Source organism: Salvelinus namaycush, unplaced genomic scaffold (assembly GCF_016432855.1).
Source record: "Salvelinus namaycush isolate Seneca unplaced genomic scaffold, SaNama_1.0 Scaffold62, whole genome shotgun sequence".
NCBI lineage: Eukaryota > Metazoa > Chordata > Actinopteri > Salmoniformes > Salmonidae > Salvelinus > Salvelinus namaycush.
In genome coordinates, this window is record NW_024061331.1 from 90,001 (window position 1) to 117,086 (window position 27,086).

The window sequence follows — 27,086 nt, forward strand, 5'->3', positions numbered from 1 at the left end:
CAAACCCAAGATCCATAAGGCTGGTACCCCATGTCACAAACCCAAGATCCATAAGGCTGGTACCTCCTGTCATGAACCCAAGATCCATAAGGCTGGTACCTCCTGTCGTAAACCCAAGACCCATAAGGCTGGTACCCCATGTAACTAACCCAAGATCCATAAGGCTGGTACCCCCTGTCATGAACCCAAGATCCATAAGGCTGGTACCCCATGTCATGAACCCAAGACCCATAAGGCTGGTACCCCATGTCATGAACCCAAGACCCATAAGGCTGGTACCCCATGCCATGAACCCAAGACCCATAAGGCTGGTACCTCCTGTCATGAACCCAAGACCCATAAGGCTGGTACCCCATGTCATGAACCCAAGACCCATAAGGCTGGTACCCCATGTCATGAACCCAAGACCCATAAGGCTGGTACCCCATGTCATGAACCCAAGACCCATAAGGCTGGTACCCCATGTCATGAACCCAAGATCCATAAGGCTGGTACCCCATGTCATGAACCCAAGACCCATAAGGCTGGTACCCCATGTCATAAACCCAAGACCCATAAGGCTGGTACCCCATGTCATGAACCCAAGACCCATAAGGCTGGTACCCCATGTCATGAACCCAAGACCCATAAGGCTGGTACCCCATGTCATGAACCCAAGACCCATAAGGCTGGTACCCCATGTCATGAACCCAAGATCCATAAGGCTGGTACCCCATGTCATGAACCCAAGATCCATAAGGCTGGTACCCCATGTCATGAACCCAAGACCCATAAGGATGGTACCCCATGTCACGAACCCATGACCCATAAGGCTGGTACCCCATGTCACGAACCCAAGACCCATAAGGATGTACATTGAAGGTATGTTTCAGTCCTGAAAACTCCACAGCGCAATTGTAAAATATTTTATTTGGTGTCAAATTAACTAATTATTGTATTTTGTTGAATGTATATAACATAAAATATATATTATATATTTATATATATATATAACATAACATATATATTATATATTTATATATATAACATAACATATATATTATATATAACATAACATAACATATATATTATATATTTATATATATAACATAACATAACATATATATTAAATATTTATATATATATAACATAACATATATATTATATATTTATATATATAACATAACATAACATATATATTATATATTTATATATATATATAACATAACATAACATATACACTGCTCCAAAAAATAAAGGGAACACTTAAACAACACAATGTAACTCCAAGTCAATCACACTTCTGTGAAATCAAACTGTCCACTTAGGAAGCAACACTGATTGACAATAAATTTCACATGCTGTTGTGTAAATGGAATAGACAAAAGGTGGAAATTATAGGCAATTAGCAAGACACCCCCAATAAAGGAATGGTTCTGCAGGTGGTGACCACAGACCACTTCTCAGTTCCTATGCTTCCTAGCTGATGTTTTGGTCACTTTTGAATGCTGGCGGTGCTTTCACTCTAGTGGTAGCATGAGACGGAGTCTACAACCCACACAAGTGGCTCAGGTAGTGCAGTTCATCCAGGATGGCACATCAATGCGAGCTGTGGCAAAAAGGTTTGCTGTGTCTGTCAGCGTAGTGTCCAGTGCATGGAGGCGCTACCAGGAGACAGGCCAGTACATCAGGAGACGTGGAGGAGGCCGTAGGAGGGCAACAACCCAGCAGCAGGACCGCTACCTCCGCCTTTGTGCAAGGAGGTGCACTGCCAGAGCCCTGCAAAATGACCTCCAGCAGGCCACAAATGTGCATTCCATTTGCACATCAGCATGTGAAATGTATTGTCAATCAGTGTTGCTTCCTAAGTGGACAGTTTGATTTCACAGAAGTGTGATTGACTTGGAGTTACATTGTGTTGTTTAAGTGTTCCCTTTATTTTTTTGAGCAGTGTATATTAAATATTTATATATATAACATAACATATATCATATATTTATATACATAACATAACATATATATTATATATTTATATATATAACATAACATAACATATATATGTTTATATATATAACATAACATAACATATATATTAAATATATATATAACATAACATATATATTATATATTTATATATATAACATAACATAACATGTATATTATATATTTATATATATATAACATAACATATATATTATATATTTATATAACATAACATATAACATATATATTTATATATATAACATAACATATATATGAAATATTTATATATATATAACATAACATAACATATAACATATATATTTATATATATAACATAACATATATATTATATATTTATATATATAACATAACATAACATATATATTTATATATATAACATAACATAACATATATATTTATATATATAACATATTCCATATATATGTTTAGCACCATAAAGTCCCTCCAGGATTTTTGCATGATTCCACAATATATATCCGTTTGCATCAGTTTCAATGGGTAACTTTTATTTTGAAAACCGAACCGCCGATTCTACTATTGTTGCTCAGGCAAATGTTGTTCACGACACAATAAGGAGATAGGAGGGAGACTGTGTGAGAGGTGAAAAGCGAAGCAGGGAGGGATGGTGAATGATTGGCAGAGAGAACAGGGGCATATTCATTACGGAAAACTTTTAACGTTTAGGAACTAAATGAAAGCACACAGAGCAAAATGAGAGTTTCTATTGGGATAAATTGAGGTATGTCCCTCCACGTTTTGTTCTGTTCGTTCTGTTTGCTTCCGTTTCAAGGCACACTATTTCTAAAATAGTTTTATGTGAAACCACACCGTTATTCTAATGATTTGTTTTATTTAGTTTAGTAGAAGCTCATGTCTTAAGGATCCTAAATAATGCCATAGATCACATTCAAAATATATTAAACTAGACGGCAAGAAAAGTATGACGTAAGATGCGAACTTGGTATTCCAACTGATTATAAGCTGCAATATTATCTTCTGATTCAAAATGTTTTATGTTTTTCTTTCCTGTAAAGGTACTAAACAGACTCTGCCCTTGGAAGGGAGAGATACTCGGTTACAGGAATGACTGGACAGCAGAACAGGGTAGCGAACTCCAGGGTGGGTACGGTACTCTAGGGTAGGGTAGGGTGCTGTAGGTTAGGGTAGAGTACTCTAGGGTAGAGTAGAGTACTCTAGGGTAGGGTAGGGTGCTATAGGGTAGAGTAGGGTATTCTAGGGTAGAACAGCGTGCTCCAGGGTAGGTTACTCTATGGTAGGGTAGGATTCTCCAGGGTAGGTTGCTGTAGGGTAGGGTGCTCTAGGGTAGGGTAGGGTTCTCCAATGTAGAGTACTCTAGGGTAGGGTTAGGTACTCTAGGGTAGGGTTGGGTACTCTAGGGTAGGGTTGGGTGAAGTAGGGTACGGTTGGGTGAAGTAGGGTATGGTAGGGTGCTCTAGGGTAGGGTGGGGGGCTCTAGGGTAGGGTGGGGTGCTCTAGGGTAGGGTAGGGTGCTCTAGGGTACGGTACTCCTGCATTTGGTCACGTTGTTTAACTCTTCAGAGAGGTGGTGGTGGTGTTGCTAGGGATGTTGCTACGGGGCTCCAGCCTCAGTTTGATTGGTCGTTTGGGCATCAGCATACCCTGGATGTCCATCTCCAATGGGATCTATAGAGAATAACATAACATAACCCTGGTTATCCATCTCCAACAGTGTGTGTGTGTGTGTGTGTGTGTGTGTGTGTGTGTGTGTGTGTGTGTGTGTGTGTGTGTGTGTGTGTGTGTGTGTGTGTGTGTGTGTGTGTGTGTGTGTGTGTGTGTGTGTGTGTGTGTGTGTGCATTGTGTGTGTTGCATTAGGGTGATCTTTGGACTTCCTGTCAGGTCAGCTACAATCTCATCTGATAACTCCTGTTACGTAACACTCCCCAGCCCAGATCTAAGACCAGATTCCCCTGACCCAGTCCTAACCTGAACCATTAGATACTAACCTAACCACTGATCTAGGACCAGATTCCCCTGCCCCAGTCCTAACCTGAACCATTAGATACTAACCTAACCACTGATCTAGGACCAGATTCCCCTGCCCCAGTCCTAACCTGAACCATTAGATACTAACCTAACCACTGATCTAGGACCAGATCCCATAGCCCCCAGTCCTAACCTGAACCATTAGATACTAACCTAACCACTGATCTAGGACCAGATTCCCCTGCCCCAGTCCTAACCTGAACCATTAGATACTAACCTAACTAAAACAACTGGTGCTGACCATGTTAAAACAGGTGCTGACCATGCAAAAACAGGTCCATGCTAAAACAGGTCCATGCTAAAACAGGTCCATGTTAAAACAGGTCCATGTTAAAACAGGTGCTGACCATGTTAAAACAGGTGCTGACCATGCTAAAACAGGTCCATGCTAAAACAGGTCCATGTTAAAACAGGTCCATGCTAAAACAGGTCCATGCTAAAACAGGTCCATGCTAAAACAGGTCCATGCTAAAACAGGTCCATGTTAAAACAGGTCCATGTTAAAACAGGTGCTGACCATGTTAAAACAGGTGCTGACCATGTTAAAACAGGTGCTGACCATGTTAAAACAGGTGGTGACCATGCTAAAACAGGTGCTGACCATGTTAAAACAGTTGCTGACCATGTTAAACAGGTGCTGACCATGTTAAAACAGGTGCTGACCATGTTAAAACAGGTGGTGACCATGCTAAAACAGGTCCATGTTAAAACAGGTGCTGACCATGTTAAAACAAGTGGTGAACATGTTAAAACAGGTGGTGACCATGTTAAAACAGGTCCATGTTAAAACAGGTGCTGACCATGTTAAAACAAGTGGTGAACATGTTAAAACAGGTGGTGACCATGCTAAAACAGGTCCATGTTAAAACAGGTGCTGACCATGTTATAAAACAGGTGCTGACCATGTTAAAACAGGTGCTGACCATGTTAAAACAGTTGCTGACCATGTTAAAACAGGTGGTGACCATGCTAAAACAGGTCCATGTTAAAACAGGTCCATGTTAAAACAGGTGCTGACCATGTTAAAACAGGTGCTGACCATGCTAAAACAGGTCCATGCTAAAACAGGTCCATGCTAAAACAGGTCCATGTTAAAACAGGTCCATGTTAAAACAGGTGCTGACCATGTTAAAACAGGTGCTGACCATGTTAAAACAGGTGCTGACCATGTTAAAACAGGTGGTGACCATGCTAAAACAGGTCCATGTTAAAACAGGTGCTGACCATGTTAAAACAAGTGGTGACCATGTTAAAACAGGTGGTGACCATGTTAAAACAGGTGGTGACCATGTTAAAACAGGTACTGACCATGATCAAACAGGTGGTGGCAAGTGCAGGCTCTATCTATGAATGATAGTGATGTTTGATGATGTCATATTCTGTCTGCTCAGGTGAGCGTCTCACCTCTGTCTCGTCGCAGACGGAGAAAGTGAAACTCTGGAGGATCTCGACCATGGCCAGTTTGATCATAATCAGGGCGAAGCGCATCCCGATACAGTTCCTGGGCCCCGCCCCAAACGGCATGTACGTGTACGGATCAATAGACTCCTTGTTCTCCTTACTGAACCTGGACAGGGTGAGGGCAAACATATTACACATTTTATTGTTGTTGATTTGTGGCTGTGCTGTGGTTATGTTATGGTTGTACTGTGGTTGTATTAAGGTTGTGTTATGGTTGTACTGTGGTTGTATTAAGGTTGTGTTATGGTTGGATTGTGGTTACGGTGCGGTCCAGTACCTCTCTGGTTTGAACTCCTCAGGGTCGGACCAAATCTCTGGGTCACGGTGGAGGGTCCACGTGGGAACCAGAACAACGCAGTCTTTGGGGATGACGATGCCGTTGATCTCCACCGTCTTCTTGGCGACCCTCTCCAGTCGCAGCATGACGGGGTACAGTCTCAGAGACTCGTTCAACACACAGTCCAAATAGTCCATCTGCATCAGAGCTTCGTACTGGATTGGAGCCTGCACCGTGGTTACATACATATCAGTACCTCACCACATCTGGCACCGGGGTTACACACAAATCAGTACCTCACCACATCTGGCACCTACACAGTATCTATCTCCTCCTGCAGTTTGGTCATGGTGTGGGGGTTACCTTGTTGTGGAACACAGTATCTATCTCCTCCTGCAGTTTGGTCATGGTGTGGGGGTTACCTTGTTGGGGAACACAGTATCTATCTCCTCCTGCAGTTTGGTCATGGTGTGGGGGTTACCTTGTTGGGGAACACAGTATCTATCTCCTCCTGCAGTTTGGTCATGGTGTGGGGATTGGTTGCCAGGTTATAGGCCAGGAAACTCATAGTAGTGCTGCTGGTCTCGTAGCCACCGAAGATGAAGATCATGGCCTGAGACAAGATCTCATGATCAGTCAGTCCTGTGGAAGGAGAGAGGGAGAGGAGAGGAGAGTAGAAGAAAGGAGAGAAAGGGAGAGGAGAAGAGAAATAGAGAGAGAATAGTTTGTAACAGGTGTGTATTTGTTAAAGTAGTTTACAGTTGTGTGTTAGTAACAGGTGTGTGTTTGTATTAGATGTGTGTTAGTAACAGTAGTTAACAGGTGTGTGTTTGTAACAGTAGTTTACAGGTGTGTGTTTGTAACAGTAGTTTACAGGTGTGTGTTTGCAACAGTAGTTTACAGGTGTGTGTTTGTAACAGTAGTTAACAGGTGTGTGTTTGTAACAGTAGTTTACAGGTGTGTGTTTGCAACAGTAGTTTACAGGTGTGTGTTTGCAACAGTAGTTTACAGGTGTGTGTTTGTAACAGTAGTTTACAGGTGTGTGTTTGCAACAGTAGTTTACAGGTGTGTGTTTGTAACAGTAGTTTATAGGTCAAATTTATTTATATAGCCCTTCTTACATCAGCTGATATATCAAAGTGCTGTACAGAAACCCAGCCTAAATCCCCAAACAGAAAGAAATGCAGGTGTAGAAGCAGGTTGGCTAGGAAAATCTCCCTAGAAAGGCCAAAACCTCGGAAGAAATCTAAAGAGGAACCAGGCTATTAGGGGGGGCCAGTCCTCTTCTGGCGTTGCCGGGTGGAGATTATAACAGAACATGGCCAAGATGTTCAAATGTTCATAAATGACCAGCAGAGTCAAATAATAATAACCACAGTGAACAGGTCAGGGTTCCTTAGCCGCAGGCAGAACAGTTGAAACTGGAGCAGCAGCACGGCCAGGTGCATTGGGGACAACAAGGAGTCATCATGCCAGGTAGTCCTGAGGCATGGTCTTAGGGCTCAGGTCCTCCGAGAGGGAGAGAAAGAAAGTGACTCAGCCCCTGTAATTGGGTTAGAGGCAGAGAATCCCAGTGGAGAGAGGGGAACCGGCCAGGCAGAGATAGCAAGGGTGGTCCGTTGCTCCAGTGCCTTTCCGTTCACCTTCACACTCCTGGGCCAGACTACACTCAATCATAGGACCCACTGAAGAGATAAGTCTTCAATAAAGACTTAAAGGTCTGCGTCTCTGACATGGGTAGGCAGGCCGTTCCATAAAAATGGAGCTCCATAGGAGAAAGCCCTGCCTCCAGCTGTTTGCTTAGAAATTCTAGGGACAGTAAGGAGGCCTGCGTCTTGTGACCGTAGCGTACGTGTAGGTATGTACGGCAAGACCAAATCAGAAAGATAGTTAGGAGCAAGCCCATGTAATGCTTTGTAGGTTAGCAATAAAACCAGCTAGTGTAGAGAGGCTAGCATTGGAGTAATATGATCAAATGTTGTCGTTCTAGTCAGGATTCTAGCAACCGTGTTTAGCACGAACTGAAGTTTATTTAGTGCTTTATCCGGGTAGCCGGAAAGTAGAGCATTGCAGTAGTCTAACCTAGAAGTAACAAAAGCATGGATTAATTTTTCTGCATAATTTTTGGACAGAAAAGTTCTGATTTTTGCAATGTTACGTAAATGGAAAAAAGCTGTTCTTGAAACAGTCTTGATATGTTCGTCAAAAGAGAGATCAGGGTCCAGAGTAACGCCAAGGTCCGTCACAGTTTTATTTGAGACGACTGTACAACCATTAAGATTAATTGTCAGATTCAATAGAAGATCTCTTTCATCCGCATAGCAGTGAAAGTTAACATTAGGTTTTCGAATGACATCCCCAAGAGGTAAAATATATTGTGAAAACAATAGTGGTCCTAAAACGGAACCTTGAGGAACACCGAAATTTACAGTTGATTTGTCAGAGGACAAACCATTCACAGAGACAAACTGATATCTTTCCGACAGATAAGATCTAAACCAGGCCAGAACTTGTCCGTGTAGGCCAATTAGGGTTTCCAATCTCTCCAAAAGAATGTGGTGATCGATGGTATCAAAGCAGCACTAAGGTCTAGTAGCACGAGGACAGATGCAGAGCCTCGGTCTCACGCCATTAAAAGGTAATTTACCACCTTCACAGTCTCAGTCTCAGTCTCAGTCTTTTTAAGAGGAATGTGAGATTTGATATAGGCCGATAGTTTTGAATATTTTCTGGGTCAAGGTTTGGCTTTTTCAACAGAGGCTTTATTACTGCCACTTTTAGTGAGTTTGGTACACATCCGGTGGATAGAGAGACGTTTATTATGTTCAACACAGGAGGGCCAAGCACAGGAAGCAGCTCTTTCAGTATTTTAGTTGGAATAGGGTCCAGTATGCAGCTTGATCCTAGGTCCTGGCAGAGTTGTGACTCAGGACAACTGAGCTTAAAAAAAGTATCAAAAATAAATTTAGGATTGTTCTTATTTTCCTCAATTAGGTTGGAAAGGTGTGTGTTTGTAACATGTGTGTGTTCGTAACAGTAGTTTAAAGTTGTGTGTTTGTAACAGTTGTTTACAGGTGTGTGTTTGTAACAGGTGTGTGTTTGTAACAGTAGTTTACAGGTGTGTGTTTGTAACAGGGGTGTGTTTGTAACAGTAGTTTACAGGTGTGTGTTTAACAGGTGTGTGTTTGTAAAAGTTGTTTACAGGTGTGTGTTGATAACAGGTTTGTGTTTGTAACAGGTGTGTGTTTGTAACAGTTGTTTACAGGTGTGTGTTTGTAACAGGTGTGTGTTGGTAACTGTAGTTTACAGGTGTGTGTTTGTAACAGTAGTTTACAGGTGTGTGTTTGTAACAATAGTTTCCAGGTGTTTGTTCGGCAGGTACCTTTAGTCTGTTCCTCTCCTGTCTTTGTGTCGTTGCCTTTTTGAGAGTCGATCATCAGTTGTAAGAAATCCACCCGACTCTGGAAATGAAATTAGTTCAAATATGTCCAATCACAGCCAAAACAAACAGATTCTATTGGATCTGGATCAATCACAACCAACACAAACAGATTCCACTGGATCTGGTCCAATCACAACCAACACAAACAGAATCTAATGGATCTGGTCCAATCACAACCAACACAAACAGATTCTAATGGTTCTGGTCCAATCACAACCAACTATAACAGATTTTAATGGATCTCGTCCAATCACAACCAACACAAACTGATTATAATGGATCTCGTCCAATCACAACCAACACAAACATATTATAATGGATCTCGTCCAATCACAACCAACACAAACAGATTATAATGGATCTCGTCCAATCACAACCAACACAAACAGATTCTTATGGATCTTGTCCAATCACAACCAACACAAACAGATTCTACTGGATCTCGTCCAATCACAACCAACACAAACACATTCTACTGGATCTCGTCCAATCACAACCAAGACAAACAGATTATAATGGATCTCGTCCAATCACAACCAACACAAACAGATTCTTATGGATCTCCTCCAATCACAACCAACACAAACATATTATAATGGATCTCGTCCAATCACAACCAACACAAACAGATTATAATGGATCTCGTCCAATCACAACCAACACAAACATATTGTAATGGATCTCGTCCAATCAAAACCAACACAAACCTATTTTAATAGATCTCGTCCAATCACAACCAACACAAACATATTATAATGGATCTCGTCCAATCACAACCAACACAAACACATTCTACTGGATCTCGTCCAATCACAACCAACACAAACAGATTATAATGGATCTCGCCCAATCAAAACAAACACAAACAGATTCTTATGGATCTCGTCCAATCACAACCAACACAAACATATTATAATGGATCTCGTCCAATCACAACCAACACAAACAGATTATAATGGATCTCTTCCAATCACAACCAACACAAACATATTGTAATGGATCTCGTCCAATCACAACCAACACAAACCTATTTTAATGGATCTCGTCCAATCACAACCAACACAAACAGATTCTAATGGATCTGGTCCAATCACAACCAACACAAACACATTCTACTGGATCTCGTCCAATCACAATCAACACAAACACATTCTACTGGATCTCGTCCAATCACAACCAACACAAACAGATTATACTGGATCTCGTCCAATCACAACCAACACAAACAGATTATAATGGATCTCGTCCAATCACAACCAACACAAACATATTATAATGGATCTCGTCCAATCACAACCAACACAAACAGATTCTTATGGATCTCATCCAATCACAACCAACACAAACATATTATAATGGATCTCGTCCAATCAAAACCAACACAAACAGATTATAATGGACCTCGTCCAATCACAACCAACACAAACAGATTCTAATGGATCTGGTCCAATCACAATCAACACATTCTACTGGATCTCGTCCAATCACAACCAACACAAACACATTCTACTGGATCTCGTCCAATCACAACCAACACAAACAGATTCTAATGGATCTGGTCCAATCACAACCAACACAAACAGATTCTAATGGATGTGGTCCAATCACAACCAACACAAACAGATTATAATGGATCTGGTCCAATCACAATCAACACAAACACATTCTACTGGATCTCGTCCAATCACAACCAACACAAACAGATTATAATGGATCTCGTCCAATCACAACCAACACAAACAGATTATAATGGATCTCGTCCAATCACAACCAACACAAACAGATTATAATGGATCTCGTCCAATCACAACCAACACAAACATATTGTAATGGATCTCGTCCAATCACAACCAACACAAACCTATTTTAATGGATCTCGTCCAATCACAACCAACACAAAAAGATTCTAATGGATCTGGTCCAATCACAACCAACACAAACACATTCTACTGGATCTCGTCCAATCACAACCAACACAAACAGATTATAATGGATCTCGCCCAATCACAACCAACACAAACAGATTCTTATGGATCTCGTCCAATCACAACCAACACAAACATATTATAATGGATCTCGTCCAATCACAACCAACACAAACAGATTATAATGGATCTCGTCCAATAACAACCAACACAAACATATTGTAATGGATCTCGTCCAATCACAACCAACACAAACCTATTTTAATGGATCTCGTCCAATCACAACCAACACAAACAGATTCTAATGGATCTGGTCCAATCACAACCAACACAAACACATTCTACTGGATCTCGTCCAATCACAACCAACACAAACACATTCTACTGGATCTCGTCCAATCACAACCAACACAAACAGATTCTACTGGATCTCGTCCAATCACAACCAACACAAACAGATTACAATGGATCTCGTCCAATCACAACCAACACAAACATATTATAATGGATCTCGTCCAATCACAACCAACACAAACAGATTATAATGGATCTCGTTCAATCACAACCAACACAAACAGATTCTAATGGATCTCGTCCATTCACAACCAACACAAACAGATTCTTATGGATCTTGTCCAATCACAACCAACACAAACAGATTCTTATGGATCTCATCCAATCACAACCAACACAAACATATTATAATGGATCTCGTCCAATCAAAACCAACACAAACAGATTATAATGGACCTCGTCCAATCACAACCAACACAAACAGATTCTAATGGATCTCGTCCATTCACAACCAACACAAACAGATTATAATGGATCTTGTCCAACCACAACCAACACAAACAGATTCGAATGAATCTGGTCCAATCACAACCAACACAAACAGATTCTAATGGATATTGTCCAATCACAACCAACACAAACAGATTATAATGGATCTGGTCCAATCACAATCAACACATTCTACTGGATCTCGTCCAATCACAACCAACACACACACATTCTACTGGATCTCGTCCAATCACAACCAACACAAACAGATTCTAATGGATGTGGTCCAATCACAACCAACACAAACAGATTATAATGGATCTGGTCCAATCACAATCAACACAAACACATTCTACTGGATCTCGTCCAATCACAACCAACACAAACAGATTATAATGGATCTCGTCCAATCACAACCAACACAAACAGATTATATTGGATCTCGTCCAATCACAACCAACACAAACAGATTATATTGGATCTCGTCCAATCACAACCAAGACAAACATATTATAATGGATCTGGTCCAATCATAACCAACATAAACAGATTCTTATGGATCTAGTCCAATCACAACCAACACAAACATATTATAATGGATCTCGTACAATCACAACCAACACATACAGATTCTTATGGATATCGTCCAATCACAACCAACACAAACAGATTCTTATGGATCTTGTCCAATCACAACCAACACAAACCTATTTTAATGGATCTCGTCCAATCACAACCAACACAAACAGATTCTAATGGATCTGGTCCAATCACAACCAACACAAACACATTCTTATGGATCTTGTCCAATCACAACCAACACAAACCTATTTTAATGGATCTCGTCCAATCACAACCAACACAAACAGATTCTAATGGATCTGGTCCAATCACAACCAACACAAACACATTCTACTGGATCTCGTCCAATCACAACCAACACAAACACATTCTACTGGATCTCGTCCAACCACAACCAACACAAACAGATTCTAATGGATCTGGTCCAATCACAACCAACACAAACAGATTCTAATGGATGTTGTCCAATCACAACCAACACAAACAGATTATAATGGATCTGGTCCAATCACAATCAACACATTCTACTGGATCTGGTCCAATCACAACCAAAACAAACATATTCTACTGGATCTCGTTCAATCACAACCAACACAAACAGATTCTAATGGATCTGGTCCAATCACAACCAACACAAACAGATTCTAATGGATCTAGTCCAATCACAACCAACACAAACATATTATAATGGATCTCGTACAATCACAACCAACACATACAGATTCTTATGGATATCGTCCAATCACAACCAACACAAACAGATTCTTATGGATCTTGTCCAATCACAACCAACACAAACCTATTTTAATGGATCTCGTCCAATCACAACCAACACAAACAGATTCTAATGGATCTGGTCCAATCACAACCAACACAAACACATTCTTATGGATCTTGTCCAATCACAACCAACACAAACAGATTATAATGGATCTCGTCCAATCACAACCAACACAAACAGATTATAATGGATCTCGTCCAATCACAACCAACACAAACAGATTATAATGGATCTCGTCCAATCATAACCAACACAAACAGATTATAATGGATCTCGTACAAACACAACCAAGACAAACAGATTCTAATGGATCACATCCAATCATAACCAACACAAACAGATTCTTATGGATCTTGTCCAATCACAACCAACACAAACAGATTGTTATGGTTCTCGTCCAATCACAACCAACACAAACAGATTATAATGGATCTCGTCGAATCACAACCAAGACTAACAGATTCTAATGGATCTCGTCCGATCACAACCAACATAAACAGATTCCTTTGGATCTCGTCCAATCACAACCAACACAAACATATTATAATGGATCTCGTACAATCACAACCAACACATACAGATTGTTATGGATCTCGTCCAATCACAGCCAACACAAACAGATTCTTATGGATCTTGTCCAATCACAACCAACACAAACCTATTTTAATGGATCTCGTCCAATCACAACCAACACAAACAGATTCTAATGGATCTGGTCCAATCACAACCAACACAAACACATTCTTATGGATCTTGTCCAATCACAACCAACACAAACCTATTTTAATGGATCTCGTCCAATCACAACCAACACAAACAGATTCTAATGGATCTCGTCCAATCACAACCAACACAAACACATTCTACTGGATCTCGTCCAATCACAACCAACACAAACACATTCTACTGGATCTCGTCCAATCACAACCAACACAAACAGATTCTAATGGATCTCGTCCAATCACAACCAACACAAACAGATTATAATGGATCTCGTCCAATCACAACCAACACAAACAGATTCTTATGGATCTCGTCCAATCACAACCAACACAAACATATCATAATGGATCTCGTCCAATCAAAACCAACAAAAACAGATTGATAATGGATCCCGTCCAATCACAACCAACATAAACCTATTTTAATGTATCTCGTCCAATCACAACCAACAAAAACAGATTCTAATGGATCTGGTCCAATCACAACCAACACAAACACATTCTACTGGATCTCGTCCAATCACAACCAACACAAACACATTCTACTGGATCTCGTCCAATCACAACCAACACAAACAGATTATAATGGATCTCGCCCAATCACAACGAACACAAACAGATTATTATGGATCTCGTCCAATCACAACCAACACAAACAGATTATAATGGATCTCGCCCAATCACAACCAACACAAACAGATTATATTGGATCTCGTCCAATCACAACCAAGACAAACATATTATAATGGATCTCGTCCAATCATAACCAACACAAACAGATTATAATGGATCTCGTCCAATCACAACCAACACAAACAGATTCTAATGGATCTCGTCCAATCACAACCAACACAAACAGATTCTTATGGATCTTGTCCAATCACAACCAACACAAACAGATTGTTATGGATCTCGTCCAATCACAACCAACACAAACAGATTATAATGGATCTCGTCCAATGACAACCAAGACTAACAGATTCTAATGGACCTCGTCCAATCACAACCAACATAAACAGATTCTTATGGATCCCGTCCAATCACAACCAACACAAACATATTATAATGGATCTCGTACAATCACAACCAACACATACAGATTCTTATGGATCTTTTCCAATCACAACCAACACAAACAGATTCTTATGGATCTTGTCCAATCACAACCAACATCAACCTATTTTAATGGATCTCGTCCAATCACAACCAACACAAACAGATTCTAATGGATCTGGTCCAATCACAACCAACACAAACACATTCTTATGGATCTTGTCCAATCACAACCAACACAAACCTATTTTAATGGATCTCGTCCAATCACAACCAACACAAACAGATTCTAATGGATCTGGTCCAATCACAACTAACACAAACACATTCTTATGGATCTCGTCCAATCACAACCAACACAAACAGATTATAATGGATCTCGCCCAATCACAAACAACACAAACAGATTCTTATGGATCTCGTCCAATCACAACCAACACAAACAGATTATAATGGATCTCGTCCAATCACAACCAACACAAACAGATTCTAATGGATCTCGTCCATTCACAACCAACACAAACAGATTATAATGGATCTTGTCCAATCACAACCAACACAAACAGATTCTTATGGATCTCATCCAATCACAACCAACACAAACATATTATAATGGATCTCGTCCAATCAAAACCAACACAAACAGATTGTTATGGATCTCGTCCAATCACAACCAACACAAACAGATTATAATGGATCTCGTCCAATCACAACCAAGACTAACAGATTCTAATGGATCTCGTCCAATCACAACCAACATAAACAGATTCTTATGGATCTCGTCCAATCACAACCAACACAAACAGATTATAATGGATCTCGTACAATCACAACCAACACATACAGATTCTTATGGATCTCGTCCAATCACAACCAAAACAAACAGATTATATTGGATGTGGTCCAATCACAACCAACACAAACAGATTATAATGGATCTCGTCCAATCACAACCAACACAAACATATTATAATGGATCTCGTCCAATCACAACCAACACAAACAGATTATAATGGATCTCGTCCAATCACAACCAACACAAACAGATTCTAATGGATCTCGTCCAATCACAACCAACACAAACAGATTATAATGGATTTCGTCCAATCACAACCAACACAAACACATTCTACTGGATCTCGTCCAATCACAACCAACACAAACAGATTATAATGGATCTCGTCCAATCACAACCAACACAAACATATTATAATGGATCTCGTCCAATCACAACCAACACAAACAGATTATAATGGATCTCGTCCAATCACAACCAACACATACAGATTCTTATGGATACTGTCCAATCACAACCAAAACAAACATATTATAATGGATCTCGTCCAATCACAACCAACACAAACAGATTATAATGGATCTCGTCCAATCACAACCAACACAAACAGATTCTAATGGATCTGGTCCAATCACAACCAACACAAACAGATTATAATGGATTTCGTCCAATCACAACCAACACAAACACATTCTACTGGATCTCGTCCAATCACAACCAACACAAACAGATTATAATGGATCTCGTCCAATCACAACCAACACAAACATATTATAATGGATCTCGTCCAATCACAACCAACACAAACAGATTATAATGGATCTCGTCCAATCACAACCAACACATACAGATTCTTATGGATACTGTCCAATCACAACCAAAACAAACATATTGTAATGGATCTCGTCCAATCACAACCAACACAAACAGATTATAATGGATCTCGTCCAATTACAACCAACACAAACAGATTCTAATGGATCTCGTCCAATCACAACCAACACAAACATATTATAATGGATCTCGTCCAATCACAACCAACACAAACACATTCTACTGGATCTAGTCCAATCACAACCAACACAAACATATTCTACTGGATCTCGTCCAATCACAACCAACACAAACATATTCTACTGGATCTCGTCCAATCACAACCAACACAAACATATTCTACTGGATCTCGTCCAATCACAACCAACACAAACATATTCTAACATGAATGTAGATGTTTGGGTCCCAATAATAGTGTTTTTAAATTCCAACATGATATCAATATAGACGTTCCATATTGGTGTCCATCACTAGTTAAATTACATAGTTACAGAGTTTTATAGTAAATAAATACACAATATTACAATACAAATATAAATGTACAGAATTAAATATCAACATAACAATCAAATATAAATATAAACCATGTTTACAGTTGAGTTCCCAGTGTCACGTCCAGATTTGATCTTAGCCAGCGAGGCGTAAAAGAAGTCTGTCACCGCAGACGGGAAGAAAGAAAACTTCATCTTCTCCAAGATAGGACCAGTGAAGGGAAACAACACTGGAAAAGGAGAGGAGGGGGAGGAGGGGAGAGGAGAGGAGGGGAGAAGAGTAGAAAAGGAGAGGAGGACGGGAGAGGAGAGGAGATGAGGAGGAGGGGAGAGGAGGGGATGGGAGAAGAGGAGAGCAGGGGAGGACAGGAGAAAAGAAGAGGAGAGGAGAGGCGGAGAGGAACATTTTATAGAAAGGTGTACAACTGCATATGATTAGACAGTTCAATTTTGTGTGTGTGTGTGTGTGTGTGTGTGTGGTCTCACCGACTAGGAGCAATAGTGGGTTGAACATGTCAAACTTGATCATCTTCTTGACGTTGGAGACGAAGGGGTCTGAAGGGTTGTTCAGAGAGTCAATGTCCACACTGAAGGCTGTGCTGGTGACCACATCCATACTGTAGGGCCCAAAGAACCTGCAACACAACCACAATTACACACCTACTGACCACAACTACACAACTACTGACCACAACTACTGACCACAGCTACTGACCACACAACTACTGACCACAACTACACAACTACTGACCACAACTACTGACCACACAACTACTGACCACACAACTACTGACCACACAACTACTGACCACAACTACACAACTACTGACCACACAACTACTGACCACACAACTACTGACCACAACTACTGACCACACAACTACTGACCACAACTACTGACCACACAACTAGTGATCACACCTGCTGACCACACCGTGGCGGCAGGTAGCTTAGTGGTTAGAGTGTTGGGCCAGTAACCGAAAGTTTGCTAGATTGAATCCCCGAGCTGACAAGGTAAAAATCTGTCGTTCTGCCCCTGAACAAGGCAGTTAACCCACTGTTCCTAAGCCGTCATTGTAAATAACAATTTGTTCTTAACTGACTTGACTTGTTAAATAAAGCTTAAATAAAAAATAAAAAACGACTGACCACAAGTACTAAATACTGACCACAACAACCGACCACATAACTGACCACAACTACTCACCACAACTAAATCAGATCAAATTTATTTGTCACATGCGTCGAATACAACAGGTGTAGAACCTACCGTGAAATGCTTACTTAGAAGCCCTTAACCAAGAATGTAATTCAAGAAATAGAGTTAAGAAATATTTACTAAATAAACTAACGCAAAAAATATGTAAATAGTTTGGGTGGCCATTTGATTAATTGTTCAGCAGTCTTACGGCTTGCGGCTGCGACAGAGCCTGGACTCGAACCAGGATCTCTAGTGGCACAGCTAGCACTGCGATGCCCGGGGGAGGCCCCGGGTGACTGGAGTCTTTGACAATTTTTGGGACCTTCCTCTGACACCACCTAGTATATAGGTTCTGGATGGCAGGAAGCTTGGCCCCAGTGATGTACTAGGCCGTACGCACTACGCTCTGTAGCTCCTTACTGTCAGATAACGAGCAGTTACCATACCATACAAGGCGGTGATGCAACCGGACAGGATGCTCTCGATGGTGCAGCTGTATTACCTTTTGAGGATCTGGCGACCCATGCCAAATCTTTTCAGTCTCCTGGGGGGAAAAGGCTTTGTCGCGCCCTCTTCACAACTGTGTTGGTGCGCTTGGACCATGATAGTTTGTTGGTGATGTGGACACCAAGGAACTTGAAACTCTCGACACACTTCCCTACAGCCCCGGCGATGTGAATGGGGGCGTGTTTGGTCCTCCTTTACCTGTAGTCCACGATCAGATACTTTGTCTTGCTCACATTGAGGGAGAGGTTGTTGTCTTGGCACCACACGGCCAGGTCTCTGACCTCCTCCCTATAGGCTGCCTCATCGTTGTCGGTGATCAGGCCTACCACTGTTTTGTCATCAGCAACCTTAATGATGGTGTTGGTGTCGTGCTTGGCCATGCAGTCGTGGGTGAACTGGGAGTACAGGAGGGGACTAAGCACAACCCATGAGGGGCCCCCGTGTTGAGGATCAGTGTGGCAGACTTGGGGGCGGCCCGTCAGGAAGTTCAGGATCCAGTTGCAGAGGGAGGTGTTTAGTCCCAGGGTCTTTAGCTTAGTGATGAGCTTTGTGGGCACTATGGTGTTGAACGCTGAGCAGTAGTCAATGTACAGCATATTCATGCATGTGTTCCTTTTGTCCAGGAGGGAAAGGGCAGTGTGGAGTGCAATAGAGATTGCATCATCTGTGGATCTGTTGGGGCGGTAGGTGAATTGGAGTGGGTGTAGGGTTTCCGGGATGATGGTGTTGATGTGAGCCATGACCAGCCTTTCAATGCACTTCATGGTTACCGACGTGAGTGCTATGGATCTGTTGGGGCGGTATGCTAGTGATGTAGGCAGGTTACCTTCACTTTCTATTGCACAGTGACTATGATTGTCTGCTTGAAACATGTAGGTATTACAGACTCGGTCAGGTAGAGGTTGAAAATGTCAGTGAAGACACTTGCCAGTTGGTCCGCGCATCCTCTGAGTACACGTCCTGGTAATCTGTCCTGCCCTTGCGGTTGCACATGTGACATGCTGGTAGATATTAGATCAAACGGATTTAAGTTTCCCTGCATTGAAGTCCCCAGCCACTTGGAGCGCCACTTCTGGACGAGCATTTTCCTGTTTACTTATGGCCTTATTTTTTATTTTACCTTTATTTTACTAGGCAAGCTAGTTAAAGAACAAATTGTTATTTTGAATGACAATGCTACCGTCCCTTATACAGCTCGTTAAGTGTGATCTTACTGCCAGCATCGGTATGTGGTGGTAAATAGACGGCTACGAAAAATATAGATGAAAACTCTCTTGGTATATAGTGTGGTCTACAGCTTATCATGACGTACTCTACCTCAGGCCAAGAGTGTGCAAAGCTGTCATCAAGGAAAAGGGTGGCTATATGTGTGTGTATATTATAATCAAGACTCAGAGGTGTAAGGTGAAATGTCAGAGGTCAGAGGTTAGAGGTCAGGACTCACTCCTTCACTTCGATGGTCTGGTCTTTATCTGCCTGCTTCTTCATTCCATTCAGCAGGTTAGCAGAGTGCTGCTTCATGATAACAAACATCTAGAGGAGAGAGAGAGGGAGAGAGAGAGAGAGGAGAGGTAGAGAGAGAGAGTTAGAGAGAGAGAGAGGGGTAGAGAGAGAGGTAGAGAGAGAGAGGTAGAGAGGAGAGAGAGAGGAAGAGAGATAGACAGAGAGAGAGGGAGATGCGTAGAGAGAGAGGTAGAGAGGTAGAGAGAGAGAGAGAGAGAGAGAGAGAGAGAGAGAGAGAGAGAGAGAGAGAGGAAGAGAGATAGACAGAGAGAGAGGGAGATGCGTAGAGAGAGAGGTAGAGAGGTAGAGAGAGAGAGAGAGAGAGAGAGAGAGAGAGAGAGAGAGAGAGAGAGAGAGAGAGAGAGAGAGAGGAGAGGTAGAGAGAGAGAGAGAGAGAGAGAGATAGAGAGAGAGAGAGGAGAGGTAGAGAGAGAGGTGGAGAGAGGTAGAGAGGTAGAGAGAGGTAGAGAGGTAGAGAGAGGTAGAGAGAGAGGTAGAGAGGTAGAGAGAGGTAGAGATGTAGAGAGAGGTAGAGAGAGAGGTTGAGGTAGAGAGAGAGAGAGAGGTAGAGAGAGAGAGGTAGAAAGGTAGAAATGGAAAGAATTAACAAATAAACAGAGCAAACTAGAATGCTATTTGGCCCTAAACAGAGAGTACACAGTGGCAGAATACCTGACCACTGTGACTGACTCAAACTTAAAGCCTTTACTATGTACAGACTCAGTGAGCATAGCCTTGCTATTGAGAAAGGCCGCCGTAGGCAGACATGGCTCTCAAGAGAAGACAGGCTATGTGCACACTGCCCACAAAATGAGGTGGAAACTGAGTTGCACTTTCTAAGCTCCTGCACAATGTATGACCATATTAGAGACACATATTTCCCTCAGATCACACAGATCCACAAAGAATTTGAAAACAAATCCAATTTTGATAAACTCCCATATCTACTGGGTGTTCTTTTGGAACATCTGTGAGTGTAATGTTTAATGTTAATTTTTATTGTTTATTTCACAGTTTGTATATTATCTACCTCACTTGATTTGGCAATGTTAACATATCTTTCCCATGCCAATAAAGCCCCTTGAATTGAATTTAATTGAGATGTAGAAAGAGGTAGAGATGTAGAGATGTAGAGGGAGAGAGAGAGAGAGAGGTACAGCGAGAGAGAGTGAGAGAGAGAGAGAGAGGTAGAGGTAGAGAGAGAGAGAGAGAGAGGGAGAGAGAGAGACAGAGAGAGAAAGAGAGAGAGAGAGAGGTAGAGCGAGAGGTAGAGGTAGAGGTAGAGAGAGAGAGAGAGAGAGAGAGAGAGAGAGAGAGAGAGAGAGAGAGCGAGAGAGAGAGAGAGTGAGAGAGAGGTAGAGGTAGAGGTAGAGGTAGAGAGAGAGAGAGAAAGAGAGAAAGAGAGAGAGAGAGAGAGGTAGAGGTAGAGGTAGAGGTAGAGGTAGAGAGAGAGAGAGAGAGAGAGAGAGAGAGAGAGAGAGAGAGAGAGAGGGGTTAGTAGAGCGCTGTTTCATGATTAGGGTTGAATGGCAATAACCCAGTTACCGAGATTTATTGCCAATAACCACTCCCCTTTCCCAGGATAAATAACAGAGAGAAACCGCTATGTTATTTATATGAACAGCATGACGTGTCCTTAAAAAAAGCTCCTTAGCGTTAAACCATTAAATCTTTGTGAATAGAAGTGTTAGCCATCTGCATCTAATTCTAGTCCTATATTATGATTCAAGCATGTCATTAGAATGAAGAAGATAGGGGTCCTGGGTGTTGCAGCGGTCAAAAGCACTGCACCGCCTGGTGTTCGATCCCAGGCTGTGTCACAACCGACCGTGACCGTGAACCCCATAGTATGGCACACAATTCGCCCAGCGCCATCCGGGACGTTGGCTTATCGTACTCTAGCAACTCCGTGTGACAGGGCCGGTTGCCTGCAAGCTGACTCTGGTTGTCAGTCGAGCGGTGTTTCACTTTAGTGCTGCTGACATCAGGGTCAAGCAGGAAGTAGGTGGTCATGTCTTTCACATTAGTGCTGCTGACATCCGGTGAAACAGGAAGTAGGTGGTCATGTCTTTCACATTAGTGCTGCTGACATCCGGGTGAAACAGGAAGTAGGTGGTCATGTCTTTCACATTAGTGCTGCTGACATCCGGGTGAAACAGGAAGTAGGTGGTCATGTCTTTCACATTAGTGCTGCTGACATCCGGGTGAAACAGGAAGTAGGTGGTCAAACGGGTCATGTTTCAGAGGACGCATGACTTCACCTTTGAATAATAATGTAAATAAGGTATCTGTTTTACATTTTTTATTCATTTGCAAAAATGTCTAAAAAAAAGGTTTCCGAAGTGTCATTATGGGGTATTGTGTGTAGTAGATTGATGAGAAAAAATTCTAATTTAATACATTTTAGAATACAGCTGTAGCATAACCAAATGTGGAAAAAGACAAGGGGTCTGAATACTTTTCTGAATGCACTGTATGTTCTAGAATCTAGAAAAACATGCCACAATGCTAAAGAAATTAATCTTGGAGCTTTTAATAAGTTTGCTCTGTATATCCTGTTATACTGTTATATCCTGTTTCACATCCGGGTTACAAGAAGACCAGAAGGCAGAGTTGAAAAGAAAAATAACTTAGTTATGAAAAAGTAATACAGCCAAGACACTGGCTATAACAATTAAAGAAAAATAACTTAGTTATGAAAAAGTAATACAGCCAAGACACTGGCTATAACAATTAAAGAAAAATAACTTAGTTATGAAAAAGTAATACAGCCAAGACACTGGCTATAACAATTAAAGAAAAATAATTATCTCTGTCCACTGTCTGTGTTCTTTTGCCCATCTTAATCTTTTCTTTTTATTGGCCATTCTGAGATATGGCTTTTTCTTTGCAACTCTGGTTAGATGGCCAGCATCCCGGAGTCGCCTCTTCACTGTTGACGTTGAGACTGGTGTTTTGTGGGTATTATTTAATGAAGCTGCCAGTTGAGGACTTGTGAGGCATCTGTTTCTCACACTAGACAGTTGTGCACCGGGGTCTCCCACTCCTCTTTCTATTCTGGTTAGAGCCAGTTTGTTCTTGGAAGGGAGTCGTACACAGATCTTCAGCTTCTTGGTTAGAGCCAGTTTGCTCTGTTCTTGGAAGGGAGTCGTACACAGATCTTCAGCTTCTTGGTTAGAGCCAGTTTGCTCTGTTCTTGGAAGGGAGTCGTACACAGCGTTGTATGAGATCTTCAGCTTCTTGGCAATGAATAGCCTTCATTTTTCAGAACAAGAATAGACTGACGAGTTTCAGAAGAAAGTTCTTTGTTTCTGGATATTTTGAGCCTGTAATCGAACACACAAATGCTGATGCTCCAGATACTCAACTAGTCTAAAGAAGGCCAGTTTTATTGCTTCTTTAATCAGAACAACAGTTATCAGCGGTGCTAACATAATTGCGAAAAGGGTTTTCTAATGATCAATTAATCTTTTAAAATTATAAACTTGGACTGGCTAACACAACATGGCATTGGAACACTGTATCACAATTCCAGTGGGTCAGAAGTTCACATACACTAAGTTGACTGTGCCTTTAAACAGCATGGAAAATTACAGAAAATTATGTTATGGCTTTAGAAGCTTCTGATAAGCTAATTGACATCATTTGAGTAAATTGGAGTTGTATCTGTGGATGTATTTCAAGGCCTACCTTCAAACTCAGTGCCTCTTTGCTTGACATCATGGGAAAAATATAAATAAATCTGCCAAGACCTCAGAAAAAACATTGTAGACCTCCACAAGTCTGGTTCATCCTTGGGAGCAAATAAAAAATCAAATCAAATGTATTTATTTGGCCCTTCTTACATCAGCTGATATCTCAAAGTGCTGTACAGAAACCCAGCCTAAAACCCCAAACAGCAAGCAATGCAGGTGTAGAAGCACGGTGGCTAGGAAAAACTCCCTAGAAAATCCAAAACCTAGGAAGAAACCTAGAGAGGAACCAGGCTATGAGGGTTGGCCAGTCCTCTTCTGGCTGTGCCGGGTGGAGATTATAACAGAACATGGCCAAGATGTTCAAATGTTCATCGATGACCAGCAGGGTCAAATAATAATAATCACAGTGGTTGTCGAGGGTGGAACAGGTCAGCACCTCAGGAGTAAATGTCAGTTGGCTTTTCATAGCCGATCATTAAGAGTATCTCTACCGCTCCAGCTGTCTCTAGAGAGTTGAAAACAGCAGGTCTGGGACAGGTAGCACGTCCGGTGAACAGGTCAGGGTTCCATAGCCGCAGGCAGAACAGTTGAAGCAGTACGGCCAGGTGGACTGGGGACAGCAAGGAGTCATCAGACCAGGTAGTGCTAAGGCATAGTCCTAGGTGTCAGGTCCTCCGGGAGCAATTTCCAAACGTCTGAAGGTACCACGTTCATCTGTACAAACAATAGTACGCAAGTATAAAGACGATAAGACCAAGCAGCCGTCATACCGCTCAGGAAGGAAACGCGTTCTGTCCCCTAGAGTTGAACGTACTTTGGTGCGAAAAGAGAAAATCAATCCCAGAACAACAGCAAAGGACCTTGTGAAGATGCTAGATGAAACAGGTACAAAAGTATCTATATCCACAGTAAAACGAGTCCTATATCGACATAACCTGAAAGGCCGCTCAGCAAGGAAGAAGCCACTGCTCCAAAGCCGCCATAAAAAAAAGCCAGACTACGGTTTGCAACTGCACATGGGGACAAAGATCGTACTTTTTGGAGAAATGTCCTCTGGTCTAATGAAACAAAAAGAGACCTGTTTGGCCATAATGACCATCGTTATGTTTGGAGGAAAAAGGGGGATGCCGAAGATCACCATCCCATCCGTGAAGCATGGGGGTGGCAGCATCATGTTGTGGGGGTGCTTTGCTGCAGGAGGGACTGGTGCACTTCACAAAATAGATGGCTTCATGAGGAACGAAAATTATGTGAATATATTGAAGCAACATCTCAAGACATCAGTCAGGAAGTTAAAGCTTGGTCGCTAATTGGTCTTCCAAATGGACAATGACCCCAAGCATACTTCCAAAGTTGTGGCAAAATGGCTTAAGGACAACAAAGTTAAGGTATTGGAGTGGCCATCACAAAGCCCTGACCTCAATCCTATAGAATCCTATAGAACATTTGTGGGCAGAACTGAAAAAGTGTGTTCGAGCAAGGAGGCTTACAAACCGGACTCAGTTATACCAGCTCTGTCAGGAGGAATGGGCCAAAATTCACCCAACTTATTGTGGGAAGCTTGTGGAAGGCTACCCAAAACATTTGACCCAAGGAAAACAATTTAAAGGCAATGCTACCGAATACTAATTGAGTGCATGTAAACTTCTGACCCACTAAGCTGAAGTAAATCATTTTTTGTACTATTATTCTGACATTTCACATTCTTAAAATAAAGTGGTGATCCTAACTGACCTAAGACAGGGAACTGTTTACTCTGATTAGATGTCAGGAATTGTAAAAAACTGTAAACTGTAAATGTATTTGGCTCGGGTTTATGTAACCTTCTGACTTCAACTGTATAAAAAATGTACTATATGTATATATTTAATTTTATACTCGAGACTTCGACATTGCTTGTCTTAATATTTCTATATCTCTTAATTCCATTATTTTACTTCTAGACTTGGGATTTTTAGATATCACTGCACTGTTGGAGCACAAGCATTTCACTACACCAGCAATAACATCTGCTAAATATGTGTATCGACTAATGAAATTTGATTTGATTTAGTTTGGAGTTCATACAAGCTATAATGAGTTTATGAAGAGTTTATAACAAGCTATAATGACTTAGTAAAGAGTTTATAACCAGCTATAATGAGTTAATAGTTTATAACAAGCTATAATGAGTTAATAGTTTATAACAAGCTATAATGAGTTAATAGTTTATAACAAGCTATAATGAGTTAATAGTTTATAACAAGCTATAATGAGTTAATAGTTTATAACAAGCTATAATGAGTTAATAGTTTATAACAAGCTATAATGAGTTAATAGTTTATAACAAGCTATAATGAGTTAAAGAGTTTATAACAAGCTATAATGAGTTAATAGTTTATAACAAGCTATAATAAGTTAATAGTTTATAACAAGCTATAATGAGTTAATAGTTTATAACAAGCTATAATGAGTTAGTAAAGAGTTTATAACAAGCTATAATGAGTTAATAAAGAGTTTATAACAAGCTATAATGAGTTAGTTTATAACAAGCTATAATGAGTTAATAGTTTATAACAAGCTATAATGAGTTAGTAAAGAGTTTATAACAAACTATAATGAGTTAATAGTTTATAACAAGCTATAATGAGTTAATAAAGAGTTTATAACAAGCTATAATGAGTTAATAGTTTATAACAAGCTATAATGAGTTAATAGTTTATAACAAGCTATAATGAGTTAATAGTTTATAACAAGCTATATTGAGTTAATAAAGAGTTTATAACAAGCTATAATGAGTTAATAGTTTATAACAAGCTATAATGAGTTAATAAAGAGTTTATAACAAGCTATAATGAGTTAGTAAAGCCTCCCGGGTGGCGCAGTGGTCTAGGGCACTGCATCACAGTGCTAGCTGCGCCACCAGAGTCTCTGGGTTCGCGCCCAGGCTGGGCTGGGTTCGCGCCCAGGCTCTGTCGCAGCCGGCCGCAACCGGGAGGTCCGTGGGGCGACGCACAACTGGCATAGCGTCGTCCGGGTTAGGGA

General features: G+C 41.1%; 2 protein-coding genes across 5 annotated transcripts in view; both read right to left on the minus strand.

Moving 5' to 3' along the window:
- The window catches only part of LOC120042133 (cytochrome P450 3A27-like), a 17,733-nt gene extending 17,295 nt beyond the window's left edge, over nt 1-438 (minus strand). Inside the window, exon 1 of the mRNA XM_038986996.1 lies at nt 1-438. This exon is cut by the window's left edge and continues 651 nt beyond it. The gene's annotated coding sequence lies outside the window, so the exon portion shown is untranslated.
- Nucleotides 439-2,468: 2,030 nt separating this feature from the next.
- The window catches only part of LOC120042128 (cytochrome P450 3A27-like), a 61,672-nt gene continuing 37,054 nt past the window's right edge, over nt 2,469-27,086 (minus strand). For 3 of the 4 annotated variants that reach the window (XM_038986986.1, XM_038986985.1, XM_038986987.1), the window contains exons 18-25: nt 20,309-20,397; nt 17,643-17,791; nt 17,259-17,386; nt 9,130-9,208; nt 6,229-6,389; nt 5,748-5,974; nt 5,414-5,576; nt 2,469-3,648 (exon numbers count right to left, since the gene is read on the minus strand). In XM_038986986.1, the coding sequence (XP_038842914.1) occupies nt 3,532-3,648; nt 5,414-5,576; nt 5,748-5,974; nt 6,229-6,389; nt 9,130-9,208; nt 17,259-17,386; nt 17,643-17,791; nt 20,309-20,397 (1,113 nt within the window). In that variant the 3' untranslated portion in view covers nt 2,469-3,531. Of the gene's footprint in view, nt 3,649-5,413; nt 5,577-5,747; nt 5,975-6,169; nt 6,390-9,129; nt 9,209-17,258; nt 17,387-17,642; nt 17,792-20,308; nt 20,398-27,086 lie in introns of those variants that run through there. The other variant, XM_038986988.1, reaches the window with a different exon arrangement.